General features: G+C 36.5%; 1 protein-coding gene across 2 annotated transcripts in view; it reads left to right on the top strand.

Moving 5' to 3' along the window:
- The window catches only part of LOC149794940 (uncharacterized), a 54,213-nt gene extending 41,298 nt beyond the window's left edge, over positions 1-12,915 (top strand). For both annotated transcript variants that reach the window (XM_089964602.1, XM_089964601.1), the window contains exons 10-11: positions 4,937-5,119; positions 11,136-12,915. In XM_089964602.1, coding sequence (XP_089820728.1) covers positions 4,937-5,119; positions 11,136-11,264 — 312 coding nt within the window. In that variant the 3' untranslated portion in view covers positions 11,265-12,915. The remainder of the gene's footprint in view (positions 1-4,936; positions 5,120-11,135) is intronic.
- The last annotated feature ends 6,160 nt before the right edge of the window (positions 12,916-19,075 follow it).

The following is a 19,075-nucleotide window of genomic DNA, read 5'->3' as shown; positions in this document are numbered from 1 at the left end:
CAGCCCAGGATCTCCATACTCCACGCCCAGGCTTGCGCCCTGGAGAGGACACTCCAGTCTCGCTACTGAGTGAGGAAACAACATGGAAGCTGACAGTTTACGGGTTATAAGTCCCACCCGATTGGCGTAGGGAAGGGGCGCCACGGGTCAGCTTTGACGGTGGGAGGGATCATCGTGTCCCACTGGCCAACTATCACCCGCCTCAAGCCGGGCAGCCCCCGGTCAATAAGGTGTTGACCCGCCATCGTCTGCCTGCTCCAGTGGGTGTCTGGAGCTCAGTGTGTTGTTCAGCATGACAAGCAGACGGTAATTCCACACCAGACAAAAGAAACAAGAAACCAATAAAGAAGACTCCAGCTCTTCGATTTGCAAGCTGGAATGTGCGCATCATGTGTACAGGCATCTCCGACGACCTCAGAGAAGTGGACGACACCAGAAAGACGGCCATCATCGATAGAGAACTCACCAGACTAAATATCAGCATAGCTGCCCTCCAGGAAACCAGGCTCGACTCTAGTGGCTCCCTCAGAGAGGAAAACTACACCTTCTTCTGGAAGGGTCGAGAACCTGAGGAGCCCCGTCAGCACGGAGTGGGCTTTGCCATCAAAAACAATCTCCTGGCCTCGGTTGAACCTCCCACAGGGGGCACTGAGCGTCTCTTGTCCATCCGCCTCACCACTACTACAGGTCCTGTCAACATCATCAGTGTCTACGCCCCAACCCTCACGTTATCAGAAGACGTGAAGGATCAGTTCTATGGGCAGCTGGACGAACAGATCAAAGGATGCCCCAAAAATGAACCACTATTCCTCCTCGGCGACTTTAATGCCAGAGTAGGTGCGGACCAGGAGTCCTGGCCTACCTGCCTCGGATATCATGGCACTGGAAAGACCAACGAAAACGGCCAGAGACTGCTGGAGCTATGCACCTACCATGGCCTGTGCATCACAAACACCTTCTTCAAGTGTAAGCCACAACACAAAGTGTCATGGAAACACCCCAGATCTCATCACTGGCACCAACTCGACTTGGTCATCACCAGGCGCTCTGCCCTTAACAGCGTCCTCTCCACCGGAACCTACCACAGTGCAGACTGTGACTCCGACCATGCCCTTGTGAGCAGCAGAGTGCGACTACAGCCACACGCGCTACACAGCTCAAAACCAAAAGGACGTCCTCGCATAAACACTGCACAGATGTCAGTCCCTGCCAAGGTGGAGGAGTATGTGTCTGCCCTGAACAAGGCTCTCCAGGACCTGCCTGAGTATGACGCTACAGCCAAGTGGAACGCCATGAAGGGTGCCATCTACAGTACAGCTATGTCAACGTTTGGCAAGAAGGAACGACCCAGCCAGGACTGGTTCAATGCACACCTATCAAGGATGGAACCACAAATCGAGGAGAAACGAAAAGCCTTCATAGCTTACAAAAAATGCCCTAATGAACGGACGCTTGCTGCTCTCAGAAGTGCCCGAAGTAACACCCAACGCATTGCTAGACAGTGTGCGAACGAGTACTGGCAACAACTGTGTGAAGGAATCCAACGCAGTGCCGAGTCCGGACACATCCAAGGCATGTACAGTGGCATCAAGAAGGCTCTAGGCCCTACAGTGAAAGGGGTCACTCCCCTGAAATCCCTGACTGGAGAGAAGATCACAGACTGTGGGCAACAGATGGCCAGATGGGTGGAGCACTACTCAGAACTATACTCCCGAGAAACGTCAGTCACTGATGCAGCCCTCAGCAGCATAAAGAATCTGCCCACCATGGAAGAGCTCGACAAAGTGCCAACCTTAGAGGAGCTCAGCAAAGCAATCGACTGATTTCCAAATGACAAAGCACCAGGTAGTGACAGCATCCCGCCCGAAGCTATCAAACGTGGAAAACCAGCATTGATTAAACCACTGCACGACCTACTTTGCCACTGCTGGGAGGAAAGAGTAGTCCCCCAAGACATGCGTGATGCCACAATTGTGACCCTTTACAAAAACAAGGGCGATTGCAGTGACTGTAATAATTACAGAGGGATCTCGCTCTTGAGTATTGTTGGTAAAGTGTATGCCCGCATCATACTCAACAGGCTGCAGTTGCTGGCAGACCATGTGTACCCGGAATCACAGTGCGGCTTCAGAGCAGGCAGGTCGACGACAGACATGATCTTCTCCCTACGACAACTCCAAGAGAAGAGCAGAGAGCAAGGTCAACCACTCTACATGATGTTCATCGACCTCACCAAGGCCTTTGACTTGGTCAGCAGGAAGGGCCTTTTTGAACTTCTGAGTAAGATCGGTTGCCCCCCAGAACTCCTTAGCATGATAATCTCTTTCCATGCAGATATGAAGGGAACAGTCCTGTATGATGGATCATCCTCAACTTCCTTCCCAATTAACAGTGGTGTGAAGCAGGGCTGTGTGCTGGCACCAACACTTTTTGGGATCTTCTTCTCCCTGCTCCTGTCCTAAGCCTTCGACACGTCCATGGATGGCATATATCTACACACCAGGTCTGATGGGAGGCTGTTCAACCTGGCACGACTGCGCTCAAAGACCAAAGTGAGAGCTGTGCTCATCAGGGAGATCCTTTTTGCAGATGACGCAGCTCTTGTGGCCCACACTGAGGAAGCCCTTCAGAGACTGGGAGACCGTTTTGCTGTTGCCTGCACGCAGTTTGGTCTCACAATCAGCTTGGAAAAAACAAATGTCAGCGTGCAAGATACCACCATTGCCCCTTCAATCAAAATCAACGGTGTCACCCTGGAAGCAGTCAACAACTTTACATACCTAGGGTCAACCATCAGCAACACTCTCTCGATTGATATGGAGCTGGACAGAAGGCTTGGAAAGGCAAACACCATCATGGCTCGATTAACAAAGAGGGTTTGGGAAAACAACGTGCTGACAGAGCACACCAAGGTCCGAGTCTACCAGGCCTGCGTTCTCAGCACCCTTCTATATGGAAGTGAGACGTGGAGTACCTACATGAGGCAAGAACGCCGGCTCAACTCCTTCCATATACGGTGCCTAAAACGCATCCTGAAAATCAGCTGGCAAGACCGTGTTCCACACAGCGAGATCCTGCAGCGTGCAAGTACCCCCAGCATGTACTCCCTGCTAATTAAACGCCGCCTTCAATGGCTGGGTCACGTCCGACGCATGGAGGATGGAAGGCTGCCAAAGGACATCTTATATAGACAGCTGGCCACTGGCATGAGAAGAGTCGGACGCCCCTCACTCCGTTTCAAAGATGTGTGCAAGAGGGACATGAAGGCATGCAACATTTCACCCGATGGCTGGGAAGAGCTGGCTGAGGACCGAGGCACCTGGAGACTGATGGTAAACAATGGCATATCAGTCGCTGATGTGAGGAGAGGCCAGTTTGCGGCAGAGAAACGTAAGAGAAAGAAGAACGCAACAACAACCACAGTAACGCAGACTTCCCAGTATGTCTGCACCAACTGCAGTAGGGACTGTCACTCACGTATAGGCCTGCACAGCCACAGCAGACGTTGCCAACAGAGACAGACAACACCCCAAGGGCGCTATTCGCATGGTCTTTCGAGACCGAGTCGCCAATGATGATGATGCTAATGAGATATTGACATGTTTCCAGACTGTAAGGGACAGGAGTGTAAAAGGTAAGGAAGCTGATCTTTCCAAAACATTTGTAGGATCCTATCGTAAAACCATTTAGGCCCTTTTTAGGATCCTATCGTAAAACCATTTAGGCCCTTTTTAGGATCCTATCGTAAAACCATTTAGGCCCTTTTTAGGATCCTATCATAAAACCATTTAGGCCCTTTTTAGGATCCTATCATAAAACCATTTAGGCCCTTTTTAGGATCCTGTCATAAAACCATTTAGGCTTTTTTTAGGATCCTATCATAAAACCATTTGGGCCCTTTTTCATTTGTAAAGCATGGAAGCATTCCTTATGTGAAAGTTCTTTTTAACAGGCATTTCACTGTATCAGTGGTTGTCTTGTTATGAATTCATTGTCTGGGTTAAAATTTGGTGTTCTTTTTATAGGTTGTAATAGAACTCTTTTTGTTCATTAAATATTTCAGATGTCTTTTAATTTCATTTTCCATTTTCACACAATAACCTCATTATTGCGTTTTCTGTACAGTTTATTATTTCTAAAATAAATTATTTGAACTTATTTTCTCCACACATATGCATGCTTTGTAATTTACACAAATTCTGGACATTAAGCGATTCATGCTTTTCATTATCTGCATTCAATTCTATTTCTTGTAATTAAATTAATTCTTTGTCAGCATATTTTTTTTCTTCTTCTTATTTTAATAGATCCCTTATTATATAGTTTAGCAACTTCCTAAAGAGTTGATATTCATTGTAAATTTTAATTTAGACTCTAAAAGTTTCACATGTTTTAAAATTTACATGGCTTGTAAAATAATATATATTAATTGCACATGGAAGCTTTTCTAAAAGATTCATTAAACAAGTATTGAGGAACCATTGTTTGGAATTAGAGTAAACCTTGCAAAGTTGTGAACACTTTCTGGAAGATGTTATTCTGTTTGGAGCTTTTGAGACTGGTGATTCTGTAAGAATGTATAAATACTTCCTCACCATTTTGATAAAATATCCACCAAATCTTTAACGTCTTGAGTTGGAATGGTGGAAAATTATGGGCAGCCGTCACCACCAAAATTACATTAATCAAATGATGTAGTACGAAGTCAAATGATTTAACCCAGCAAATGAAATGATAAATCCAGATTCTAAATGATGTGTTTTCACATGAAATGATTTAATGAACAAAACTGAATGAAGAATTTGGATTCCAAATGACGTGGTATTAAATTAAATGATGTAATGTGAAATGAAATGATTTAATCCAATAAATGGAATGATGAATTCATGACTGTTTTCTAGGTTACAATGTTATGCATTATTTGACTTTTTTCTAGGTGACAGATGAAGGTGTGTGCAGGGTGGCCCAGTCATGTCCTCTGAAGAAAATTGTATTGGCAGGAATCAACAATCTCACAGATCGCAGTATCATCACTTTAGCCAATAACTGTCACATGTTACATGAAATATATCTTAATGGCTGCTATAAGGTGTCTGAGCTTGCTATTAGATACCTGGTGGTGAGTTTTGAAATATTTTTCTGTTGTATCATTTCCAATAGCTTCTGGCAAGATATAATTAATAGTTTCCATTAGCAAGTGGCAGGATATCGTTATCACTTTTCATTAACAGGTGGCAAAAAGAATCAGTTTCCTTTTGTAGATGGCAAGATATGGGTATCAGTTTCCATTAGTAGATGGTAGGGCATAGTTATCATGTTCCATGATCAGAATGCAAGATACAGTGTCAGTTTCCATGATCAGAATGCAAGATATAGGTATCAGTTTCCAAGATCAGAATGCACGATATAGGTATCAGTTTCCATGATCAGAATGCAAGATACAGGTATCAGTTTCCAAGATCAGAATGCAAGATACAGTGTCAGTTTCCATGATCAGAATGCAAGATACAATGACCACTTTCCATGATCAGAATGCAAGATACAGATATCAGTTTCCATGATCAGAATGCAAGATATAGATATCAGTTTCCAAGATCAGAATGCAAGATATAGGTATCAGTTTCCATGATCAGAATGCAAGATACAATGACCACTTTCCATAATCAGAATGCAAGATACAGTATCAGTTTCCATGATAAGAATGCAAGATACAGTGTCAGTTTCCATGATCAGAATGCAAGATACAGGTATCAGTTTCCAAGATCAGAATGCAAGATATAGGTATCAGTTTCCATGATCAGAATGCAAGATACAGGTATCAGTTTCCATGATCAGAATGCAAGATACAGTGACCACTTTCAATGATCAGAATGCAAGATATAGGTATCACTTTCCATGATCAGAATGCAAGATATATACATCAGTTTCCAAGATCAGAATGCAAGATACAGGTATCAGTTTCCATGATCAGAATGCAAGATATAGGTATCAGTTTCCAAGATCAGAATGCAAGATATAGGTATCAGTTTCCAAGATCAGAATGCAAGATACAGGTATCATTTTCCTGCAACACTAGTAACAGTGTCAGCAATGTAAACATTTTAGGTCAGAGTTTTTAAAAAATATTTTGCGTTGTTGGGATATCCATTATAACATAATTTGAAGACAAGACAGTGTTCTCTGCTGTACATTCAAACTTAGTCCTAAGTATAAAAAACAGTTTCGATACAAGCTGGATACAGGATAAAATAACTTAAGATACAGACAGGATACAAATTAAAGCTAGGCACAAGATACATTAACTTTGGTTGTCTTGGTAAAATAATAGGAAAAAAAACTAACACAAAAATTCTAGCTCTTACTGTGCTGTGTTACCAAGACATACTGATTATTGACCCTGGCAAATTCATTTCAATTTTTTATTCAATCTCATGAAAGTGATAAGTGTAATTTCTGTTTGCTTAGTTTGTTGCCATAATGTGTCGGAACAAAAAAATGGCTCAACTTTAATTAATCAACTATGAGGGTCTTTATTTCACTGCATCTTTATGACCAGCGTTATTTTTATGGAGCAAATATGGCTGGAGTAATTGCCACAGGTAGACAAACATCATCTACCAAGAAGAAAAGTCATATCATAAACAGACATAAAGTAGAAATTTAAATTAATACAAACAAGATTAGGTAGGCTGTGTTTGTTTACCAGTGTCATGTGACTGGTCTCGTAAGAGCTCAGTTCTGAATTAGGAATGGAGTTTTAGTTAACTCTAGGACCAACATTTCAGATGCATATACACAGACCACTCTTTTTCAGCAATCTAGGTAATTTTTTCAGTATTTTGAGACATATTCCTGTGAAAATTCACTGAGCTACTGATATGGATATCAGTCACAATGCTGAGCTAAATGAACTAAAACTAACCCCTCTCCCTGTCAAAAACTAAGTCATAAACGCATAAACATCATACCTTTGATGCTTTCAAAGTACACCTCTCCCTCCATGAATCGTGCACAGTGGGGTACACAAGCATAGACTGCACTATAATTGAGGAAGCGAGTTACTGAGGGACCTCCAAAAATTGAAAAAATTCACTTTGACATAGAGAAAACTGTGTTTGTGTGTGTGTGGGGGTCATAATTAGGGAACTGGGCTGTTTAATGACTGAATCCTCATTTTACAATCATATCGATATTAATTTTTAATAACTCGCTTTTTCTAATGAAGTTGTTCATTATTCTGTGTAAACAATATTTATTTTCAAAATGTTCAGCATGTGAAAGATTGTTCCAACTGGTTCCAACAACCATCACGTGTACACGAAAAATGTGTGTATTATGTCACTTCTTTTTGTTTCCTTGATGAGCCTGGTTCCTGTAGTGGTGTTTAATAGTATCCTGCCAGATCGGGAGTCCACAAGCAGGGAACTAGACTAACTGTTGATACATCACAAAAAAATTAATCCTTTTTTCAAAAACACATGACATTTATTTCCTGAGACAATTGTCTATGTCGAAACTCAATTTTTGTATTGTTCAATTAGTACAATATTGATGTCGTGATTTAATTGGAAGTAATAATGAAACTTCTTATCATCATTGAGGATATCTCTAAGTGCCAGTTCAAGAATTCTCTAAATCTCACTTGCCCACGATGGTCCGTATCTGTGAAATCAAGCTCTTTATTTTATGAAGTATTCATTTCACTTGGCTGCCTTGCTATCTTTGATCACAGTTATGAAAGAGTCGGTTAATTTAAAGTAGTTTATGTTACATATGCAATAACATTTATAACATTGTTCGATTGATCAATTGAACTGAGTTCACCCGACATACGACCGGGGCTGCTAAATTTTAAGTTTGTAGGATTTTCATGTCTTTTAACTTTTCTTTTATTCCACCTCCTTTATTTGATTCAAAAGACATAATTAGCATGAGAATACAAAGGAGGCCAGATTTTAATTCATTGCAACAATACAACAAATACTTCTGCAAGTCAGTTATCAAAACACAGTTGGGACTTAATTAGGTACTCAGAGAAACGCTCGTGGACATAGCTTTTTATGATAGATTGATGCATGTTACATTTAATTGCAAGAGGACACTTTGCATTTATGACGATTACACTTAAAAGGAGCTAAAAGATAAAACTAGAACACAGATTTCAATTGATAAAAAAATTATTTCATTTGTGTTTATTTATTAAAGTACTGCCTCCATTCAGTGTAAGTGACATTTTCATTGATTGAATGTTCCTTACATATCATTAACTGTGGTGTACTAGGAATGTCATTTGGAAATAAAATTTAAAAAATTGTATGACCTATTTTTCAGTTTGATATTTCATAATGTTGATTAAAATTTGCAGGTCCTATCTGCCGTTTTTGATGATAAAACAAGCGAGATATCAAAGTTTCTGTTAATAATTTTGATTACGATTCTCTTCAAGTGCAACAAATAGGGATCAATTTTGGAGGTATTTTCTGGTTTAAAAAATGGGATCTACACCTGACCCTGCATTATAAGTGGGTTTGAGAGTTATCAGGGTACGATTTATCAAGGGAGTGGTGTACTAGACTGAGATTTTACAAAATATTATGTGAGATTTGAGTAAAGTCTCTCTGGTCTTTTTCCCAAATTCATCCAAAAAGCATTGATTGGAAATGCAAACACATTTTCCTTATGACAATAAGTAACAGATTGTGTGGAATATACACAAGGTAACTACAGGTTGTGTGGAATATACACAAAGTAAAGCTACAGGTTGTATGGAATATACACAAAGTAAAGCTACAGGTTGCGTGGAATATACACAAAGTAAAGCTACAGGTTGTGTGGAATATACACAGTCATGACAAGAATGTACCTCTTTTCAGTAGGTACTCTGATGTATTGTGAAAGCATTTGCAGGGTAATGTCTTTAGGTAAAAAAAAAAACATCTTGGCTTAATAAAATCTATTAAACTATGAGAAATCATTGATGTGATTTGGTCCAATATAGTGTGAGATTTTTCTGCCCACAGTGAGATACCATAAATATGAAACATGATAGTCGATGGATTTATAATAATTACCTATGGAGAATTTTGATACAGCTTCCAGAGTAATTCATAATGAGAATTGGGTTTTAAATTTATTCATCTTCAATAAAATCAAAAGTTTGGTAGTTTATGGTCATAGCAATAATATTAAAGCCATGAGATAGAAGACTGATACTATGAACAATTTCTAGTAAGAACATCTCTCTCTCTCTCACTCTGGTTTGCTGGAATCATAGGTAATAGGAGTTAATTTCTAATATTAAAGTGATTGGGTGAGTATTCTCTGACAAGTATAATTTATGATATCTTTAGATATATGTGTAGCAAAGTTTTTTTCAGATATTAAGCTAGGAGTTTAGTACCGTTTTCCTGACATTGGAAAGTTCATGTATTATGTATATATGAAGTTGATCTTAGCAATTTTAAGATTAGATATGGAGGTTTCCATACATGCTTATTTTTGAATTCTATATAGTATATCCAGGAAACTCCAAATGCATTGATCTTGCAAAATTATAGTGAAAGATTTACAAATTATTGCATCTAAGAGCTACCCTCACTAAAGTTGGAGCATGCATTACCTCCCCTTGATGTGTGTGCAAGCGATGTATATGGGAATATATAAATTCCTGTAAGTAAGATTATATGCTATGAAATATGGAAATATAAGAAATGCAATTACCATTGCTTCACCTATGATAAACCTAGTTATGAATGACCAAAGAAAATAACAACTTTAATGATTTACAAAAATACAGTGTACTTCATTGTTAATTGTCATTGTAAAAGAATGGAAATTCCCCCATTAAAATTTTACCTCATATCAACTAACATAATTTTCACCATGTTTTACTTATTTGCTGCATTTATTCTTCGTTAATTGGTAAAGTGAAATTTAGAAGGAGAACAAAAAGTGCTTGCAGTTTTAATTCACATATCCTGTGAAAGCAATCTATCAATCATTCGTTCTCTCTCATGCTCCATTTTTCTTGATAACATCTCATAATAGACATGTTTGCCAGAATCAAATCCTTTAGTTTAGAAGATTATTAATAATTTTATTAATTTAAATATGATCAGAATTAAATATAGAATGAGCAGTTACTGCAGTGATACATTCTGATTGGATGGTTTTTTAATCACTCTTATTATTTTCCATGCATTTGTTTCCTAGAGTAATTTGCAAACAAGAAAACAGTTGCCACTTTTCAAATCTTTATCATAGGGTTTTACCACAAAAACTGTTGCTATCATTGGAAATGACCATTACGTCAATACTCAAAACTGTTGCTATCATTGGAAATGACCATTATGTCAATACACAGAACTGTTGCTATCATTGGAAATGACCATTACGTCAGTACACAAAACTGTTGCTATCATTGGAAATGACCATTACGTCAGTACACAAAACTGTTGCTATCATTGGAAATGACCATTAGGTCAGTACACTAAAATTGTTGTTATCATTGGAAATGACCATTAGGTCAGTACACTAAAACTGTTGCTATCATTGGAAATGACCATTAAGTCAGTACACAAAACTGTTGCTATCATTGGAAATGACCATTAGGTCAGTACACTAAAACTGTTGCTATCATTGGAAATGACCATTAGGTCAGTACACAAGCACAGTAAATGATGTTCACTTGATTCTAGAATGTCCTAACAAAACTCAATTTATCCAATTCCAGGGAAGAAATGTCTGAAATTTTGGAAAATCTAACTCTTCACTAGTTTAAGCACTTAATTTCATAAATTTGGTGGTAAGAAATTGCAGTGAACAGAGGACTTCCAATAAAGACAGTTCTAAAAAATAAAAAAAACAATTTACTAATTGATGATTTTCTTCATACTTGTCTGTTAATGATAATTAATATTTTGGTAGAACTCTGTAGCAAAAAGGTAGAGCTTAAGCAGTCATCTGGCATGGGCATCAGAATGTAGGTGTTGAAATTTTGATTGATATTGGCTTCTCATTTCGTTGATAGTTGGTGATAATTGCAGATTTTTATTTATTTAGTTTGAGCTTGTGCTTCAAGATTCATTTTATGTGAAAAATGTTCATATAGTATGAGAATTCAAATTTTGTTTCAGGACTGCTGTATACCCCGACTGTACTACAGACATGTCACTCCTAATGCCAACCCAAACCAGCTTATGGCTAAGAATCTGGACACTGGCCAGTACTGCCAAGTGGATGGAATGGTTTATAATGGTTTATAAGTGATGACCATGGTCTTTCAGCACTGTCTCAACTACCACAATAGTAGTGAAAGGGCATTCAGAGGCATCAGTCATTGTTAACAGTGGATAAAGGTTAAATAAATACATTGAAATTCTCTTATCAGGAACAGAGATTCTGCCATGTATTTTTCATAGCCGCATAATATTTAATGTTTAAGTACAAAAAATTTCTTTTTATATATTTTTCCTGTTTTGATAAAATGCTATTTTAATGAATAAGTTTTAATGAACCATTTGATGTCTGTTGTAAACTGAGGTTCCACTATTGACAAGTAAGGTTCCACTATTGATAAGTAAGGTTCCACTATTGACAAGTCAGGTGCTCAGTTCATGTTCTGTGTTGTTTATGTATATTATGCATACAGGTCCTTTGATATAAATACCACATTTTTATTTTCTGATTGTTATAATGAACTTTTACAGAATATTTTCTTGTATCTATAAAGCCATATTCTTCAATTGCATTGATTGTTTTCATTATTTTTAAAAAATCAAAAACATTTATTTAGAATTAAAATCATGACATTATATTTTTAATCATCTCAGTTTGATTTCAAAAGTAGTCACAAACAGTATCCAGTTTTGTATTAATTCAGACAAATTGAAATGTTATTTTCTTGTGGAATTCAGTTATTTCCATACTTTCTAATAACCTGATCATTATGTATAGAGTTGACCGACCCTCAGAACATAAAGGATTTCTTAATGTCAGTTTTTGGAATCCAGAAAGAGTTCCAGAATTTGGAATGGCTATGCATTGGGGGTCATTATCAAACAATAATGTGCTTGATTATTCAATCATCTTTTTTTTCCAAAACTAATGATTAAAAGATTCTTTAGGAAAAAGAAGAAATTTTTAATAAACCAAATGTTTAATTGTTAAGTGTTTTACTAGTCATTTAATAATTGGAAAGTTGGAACCTGGACATGCCAGCAAGGAGAAACCATGTGGCAACATGGCAGCAGTTTGAACATTTTGTGCAGATTTATTAAAGCCTGTGTAGAGAAATGTTTGTTTATCCATTTTCAGGCTGTCTTGCTCAATATATTTTTGATGCAGAATACCATATATGATGCCATTGAAACTAATTATAGTTCGTTATATCCTTCACATCATAATGCACTTCAAAGTGACATTTCTTGAATAAATGTTTTTTTTTTTGTCCTGAGAGAAAATGTAATCCTAAATTTTTGTTCATTTCGAATAAAATGTATCAAACAATTTAAATTTTTGCTTTCAAAAGCAAGTAAGAGATGGTTATAATTTTACTAATCATTTCGTAGATATAATTTGAAATGACTCGCATAAAATTCTCTTTAGCTTCCTAACCTTTTTGTGTAGGACATTTAAATTTTATGCATCTGCTGTTTAACTCTTGTAGATGCATACAAGTTAATATGCAATGGGTGAAGCCTCCAGTGGTCTGTCTGTGGTTTAACTCTTGTAGACGTATGCAAGTTAATGCAAGTGCCAGTGGGTGAAGCTTTCATTGGTCTGTCTGGTTTTTAGCTGAATCTCAGTCAGAAATCATTGAGGTTTATAAACATTATCAATTTAACATTTCAGGGTTGATATATTTGCATGAAACTATGCCATCATTAATTTTCAGAATAAATTTCAAAGCATGGATGCCCTACTTTTTTGAAAATTTTGTTTTAGACCTCCTTAGATTGCTGGTTACAACACTTCATGTTAACCTTGGCCAATAGTCAGTATACGATGATTGATTGATAAATGATTGCGTTAATTGTGTCATATTGAAAACTTCACTAGCCAACATGCCCTTTTCTTTGCATATTTGATTATGAGGAGTCTATAATCTTCATCCTTTGAACATTTTGATGAATTTATAAATTCTGATTCAGCCATTTGCAGGGGAGGGGGCAATTAGTGAATGGGGTACATTTCACATGTACTTTTCTGTATAATGACCTTTACTTAGAGATAGATATTCAGTTAAGAGTAGTGCAAGAAAATGCACATGAGCCGTTACATATTAAAATGATTTGGATTACATGGGTCTTTAGCAATGTAAAAATAAAATTTTTCCAAAATGCTATTGCTCATATTTCAATAAACAAGAGAGATCTACTGAAGCCTGTTAAGTTGCCACAAAAAGTTATGAGCCAGAACTTGTAAGTACAGCAGTTTTGATTCTGCAAATTAGACAATTCGTTTTTGTCCTTGTTCACTTATTCTAAATACTTACAGGAGAGGTTACTGACTCCTGAGTTGCAGTGATTGGTATTACTACCACTTGCATAATTAATCCATGGGTAATAAATAGAGGATATTTTCTTCTCCTATAATATATTTGATTGTGTGGTACAAAGAACGTCTTAACAAGTGGCAAAGCCACAAGTTAAAATGTAATTTTTATGCCACAAGATAAAATATATCCCATACTTATATAGGAAAAGAATATTTTCTTTTTTTAATATACACGACTGCTTCTGAATCAAGGTTTGAAAGTTGCATTAACTCTTCATCACGCCCCCCCCCATTCCTCTTTATATAGGTCATCTCAGTTTCACCCATTTATTGGCTGATCATTAAGGAATATCACTGATATGAGAGAACAATAGGTCTGAGATGACTAAACTGTTGAGTAAACCATTTTACCTATTGGACTGCAAAAGTAAGTCCAGTTGATCAGTGCAGTACACCAACATTTTCCATTGTTGTCAAGGTTGCTAAAGGGTCATAACTTTATAAAGACTCAAACTGTGATGAGTCAGATATCTTTACATTGTTGTCGGGTCATAACTTTATAAAGACTCAAACTGTGATGAGTCAGATATATTTACTTTGTTGTCGGGTCATAACTTTATAAAGACTGTGATGAGTCAGATATCTTTACATTGTTGTCGGGTGATAACTTTATAAAGACTGACAAGTCAGATATCTTTTCATTGTTGTCAGGTAATAACTTTATAAAGACTGTGACAAGTCAGATATCTTTACATTGTTGTCGGGTGATAACTTTATAATGACTGTGACAAGTCAGATATCTTTACATTGTTTGTCGAGTCATAACTTTATAAAGACTGTGACGAGTCAGATATCTTTACATTGTTGTTGGGTCATAACTTTATAAAGACTGTGACAAGTCAGATATCTTTACATTGTTGTCGGGTGATAACTTTATAAAGACTGACAAGTCAGATATCTTTAGGCAAAAAATAATTGTATGCCTGAAAGGCCATGCAATTTGGATTTATTGCTCATAAAATGCTAGTTTTTATGGTGCATGTGTAACTTCTATAGGCACACAATCATGATGCATTGCATGATGGAAAACCTTGTTTCTTTTCAGTGTGAAAATATAGGAATTCTAAAAAGGTGAAAAATATTTCAGCAGTAATTTTCTTTATTTCACACTTAAATATATACACCTCTCCCTCAATATCTCGCTTAAACATGGTCCACAAACATAGACCGCACTATAAGCAATGCAAGGGCGTGAGTTACCTCGGGACCTCCAAAAATTTAAAGAATCTGCTTAGACATAAAGAAAACCTCGGGAGGGTGTGTGTTTGGTTGGCTGTTTAATGACTGAATCGTCATTTTACAATCATGTCTATAATAATTGTTGATAACAAACTTTTTCTAATGAAATTGTTTGTTATTCTGCATAAATGACATTTATTTTCAAAATGTCCAACATGCATAGGTGTCAACCCCTTGAGATGAAAACTTGTATGCCAGACCAATAAAAACCTTACAAAGACCAAAAGAACCTTACACAAAAAAATATATTCAAACATTATATAAGATCAACAGTTTTAAAATAAATGCTATACACAAAGTATTTTTACACATATTTACATAATTATTTACATTTCTGAAACTTTATTTCATTCTTTTTACTTATAACACTATCATCTTCCTGCTTTGGCTAAGCACAGAAGCTTTTGATGGATGCTTCCTTCATTTCAAAATTTCCTTCATGCAGTTTTGTCCTGAGTGTTCCTCCAGATTGTATGTGCTCAACACCACCACTTTAATGTCTTTACTGCATATTTTAAAAAAAACATGTGAAGATCCTAACTTGGATACATCTACAATGCCAGGGAAGACTTTAATCCAATCCGCCTGAAACTTGCCACGACCTTGGTCAGTGTCTTCAAGCATGCATTTCTTTGAGTTAGGCTCAGCCATTTGATGGATGGAATATTTGAACTAGATGAGAGAAAAAGAAAAAAAACGATTTTTTTATAGATTACAAATATGTTACGAATTTATATTTTTCCCCATAAACCCCAAGAAAATACACCAGGAGCTCCCCAAAAATTGAAATCTAGAAAAAAAAAAATTGACAAAGTAGCAGTCAAGAAGTTTATACCTCATAAGCTGTTGATCATTTCTGTTAAAATTGCGTATCTGGTGTTTGAAAAGTTATGAATTTGCTATATGGTATGCTGATTTTGGTCACAAACTTGATTATAAAATGGCAATGTTGCATATGTTCGTGCCATGTGAATGACATCACTCAGTATTTGTACTACTTCCGTCATTATGGCAATGCATCTTCCTGTTTGCGTTACGTATCTGACAAACTTATTTAAAAACTATGATAGCATGATAAAATGCCGATGCTAAATTCAATAGAGTATTTATTTTTAATCAGTATATTGATAAAAATTTTAATAGATCGACTTTAGCTCCACACAGAAAAGTTGGATAAATTACAGTTTCACCAACATGACTGCCACACTGTAAATTATGAAAATATTCAAACATTATGCATTTGATAGTAATATGCATAAATAATAAAATAATAATGTATACAATAGGAAAACATACTTACTACACAGGTATTTAGTCAATATTAGAAATCCGAGTGAGCGTTAAATTTCAGAGTGATAAACAACAAGATTTTCACACACAGGAGTTGAACCATGAATGTGCTTGTGTGACTTGGATTTTTAATTTAGCTTTAACAATTTTTCAGTCATATCGCTACGATATCTGCAGTGTGGCAGTTTATAGTGATGTCTAGCACTGGGGCATCATGCCGTAGACATGTAGCATGATGTCCCATCCAGTCACATTATCCTGACACCAGGCCGACCAGTCCTAACACTAACCTCTTAATGCTGAGTGCCAAGAGAGGCAGCTGTTAGTGCCATTTTTGTAAGTCTTTGGTATGACTCGGCTTGAGATCGAAGTCACGACCTTCCGCATCCGAGGTGGACACTAGGCCACCGGAGCGGTTAAACCATGAATGAAACTCGTTTCATTATCAAAGGAAAAGTGCAGTTTTGTGTATGATTTGATTAGTTGTTTCGGGCCACCCTAGTCTCAGTGAATTCTCGTTTAAAAAATAAATTATGCCCTGAGTCCCAGATGCACCCAAAATGAAATTTTTAAAAATAAAAAAAAACATTTTGTAAAATAATAATGTACAAAATGGATGTACACCCGTACACTGATGAAAAAGGAAAAAAACTACAGATTACGGGTAAACTGTACAAGTTGACACCTATGAACATGTGTAAGATCATGCAAACTGGTTTCAGCAACCATCACATGTACGTGAAAACATATGTGTATTACTTTACTGCTTTTTGTTTTGTTGATTAGTCTGGTTCCCGGAATGGTATTTAATAGTATAAAGCCAAGTCAGGAGTCAATGTAGCAGGGAACTAGACTAACTGTTGATACACCACCAAACAAGATTCCTTTTCTTTAAAAACTAGAGATATTTATTGTGTGAGACAATTGTCTGCGTCAAAACTCAATTTTTATATTGATCACTTAGTACAATATTGATGTCATGATCTCATTGGAAGTAATAGTGAACTTCTTATCATCCTTGAGGATGTATCAAAGTGCCAGTTCAGGAAGTCTCTAAAACTCGGTTACCCACAATGATCCATATCTGTGAAATCAAGCTCTTTATTTTACAAGCATATGTTTCGTTTGGCTGCCTTGTTATCTTTGATTTTAGTTATGAAAGAGAGTCAGTTAATTTAAGGTAGTTTATGTTACATACACAATAACATTTATAACAGTGTTTGATTGATCAAATGAAGTGAGTTCACCTGACATATGACCGGGGCCACTAGATTTTAAGTATGTAGGATTTGCATGCCTTTTACCTATTCTTTTATTCCACCTCCTTTATTCGATTCAAAAGACATAATCAGTATGATAATACAAAGGAGGCCAACTTTTAATTCAGTGCAACATTACAAATACTTCCGCAAATCAGTTGTCAAAACATGGTCAGCACTTTGTGTTCTGAGGGAAACGCTTGCAGACAGCTGTTAGGTAGATTGCCACATTTTATGTTTAGATACACATTGCATTTATGATGATTACACTTAAGAGGAACAAAATCATAGAATTAAAACACAAATTTCACTTAATAAAAATTATTTAATTGGCATTAAAATATTAATGTACTGCCTACACCTAGACTTAAGTGACATTATCATTGATCAAAATTTCCTTGAATTTCTTTAATTACGATGTACTAAGAATGTTGTTTGGAAAAAAATGTAACCAGTTATATGACTTCTTATTAAAAGGTGATAATATCAGAATGTTGATTAAAATTTCCAGTCCTATCTACTGGTTTCGACCATAAAATGAGTGATATTTCAACATTTCAGTTACCAGTTTTGATCGCGATTTTCTTCAAGAACTAGGGATCAATTTTTGGGGTATTTTCTGGTTAAAAGAAATGGGATCCATGCATGACCCCACATTATAAGCTGGTTTGCCATTTATCACGAGTTAATGATGGAGTGGTGTAATAATACATATTACTCTACATCTTTTTTGCTTTGTTTTTTAAATTGACAAATGCACTAACGATAGCAGAGTATTAAACCAGAGATCAGTGAATATAGGGATGTATAGTTGCCATTTCATAGAAGAATATACCATTCTGTCAACACTGTAGACCTAAAGTAACTGCTCTTGAGTTAGCCAGGAAATCAGGGGTTGAATTTAGAATAAGATACTAGGAACAACATGAAAGATTTATTTTTGTATTTGAATTGGGTTATGTCCCTTTGGTTTGCACTTGGCTTGTGTTGGGTAATTTACTTAAGTTTACCTGGAAACTAAATAGAATCATATTTGATTAAACAGCAAGAAATAATTGCTAACAGAAATTATATAGATAAGAGATTAATATTAATGATAGGATCACTCACTTTCACCTAAGGTGTCTATGTTAACATTATAACAAAGAAAAACACCGTAAGATGTTGTCCAGGTCTTTTGTTTGTGGACTGTACACTTAGTGGGAGAGCAAGTGGTAGATTTCTTTTAATCCAGAAAAATGTGAAGTACCCCAGTAATACATATCACAAACAACCACTCACAGCCAACTCTTTCATCCAAGGTGAAACATTGCAAGTGACCAGTAGTGCAAAGTATGTTGGTGTTACCATTTGCTGTGATATATCTTGGAGTGAATGCTATTAAGAAACTTTATGATAAGATGCTACCAGAGAAAGTCTTGGACTGTTTGAGAAAGAATGCAGTTTGTGTACAAAATATTGACCCTATATTTTAATGATTTTATTCTATTTACCTTTATTTATTATTTAATATACCTTTTACATTATTTTAACATCATTGCCTTTTATCTTTAATTTTATAGTACATAATGTTTTCATTATGGAAGAGTTTATTTTCAAAGAGATTTTTGGCAACTCATTCTATTTACAATTGTAGACCTTAACTTTTTATCAACACTATACTGGTACTATTGTACTGATGAATCATTAAATCCTAACTCACACCCACCCACCAACCCCTGCCTGCCCCT

This window comes from Sinohyriopsis cumingii, chromosome 7 (genome assembly GCF_028554795.1).
Source record: "Sinohyriopsis cumingii isolate HCF-2022 chromosome 7, ASM2855479v2, whole genome shotgun sequence".
Taxonomy (NCBI): Eukaryota; Metazoa; Mollusca; class Bivalvia; order Unionida; family Unionidae; genus Sinohyriopsis; species Sinohyriopsis cumingii.
Note: the sequence above shows the minus strand (reverse complement) of the source record. Positions and strands in the feature narration are given on the sequence as shown.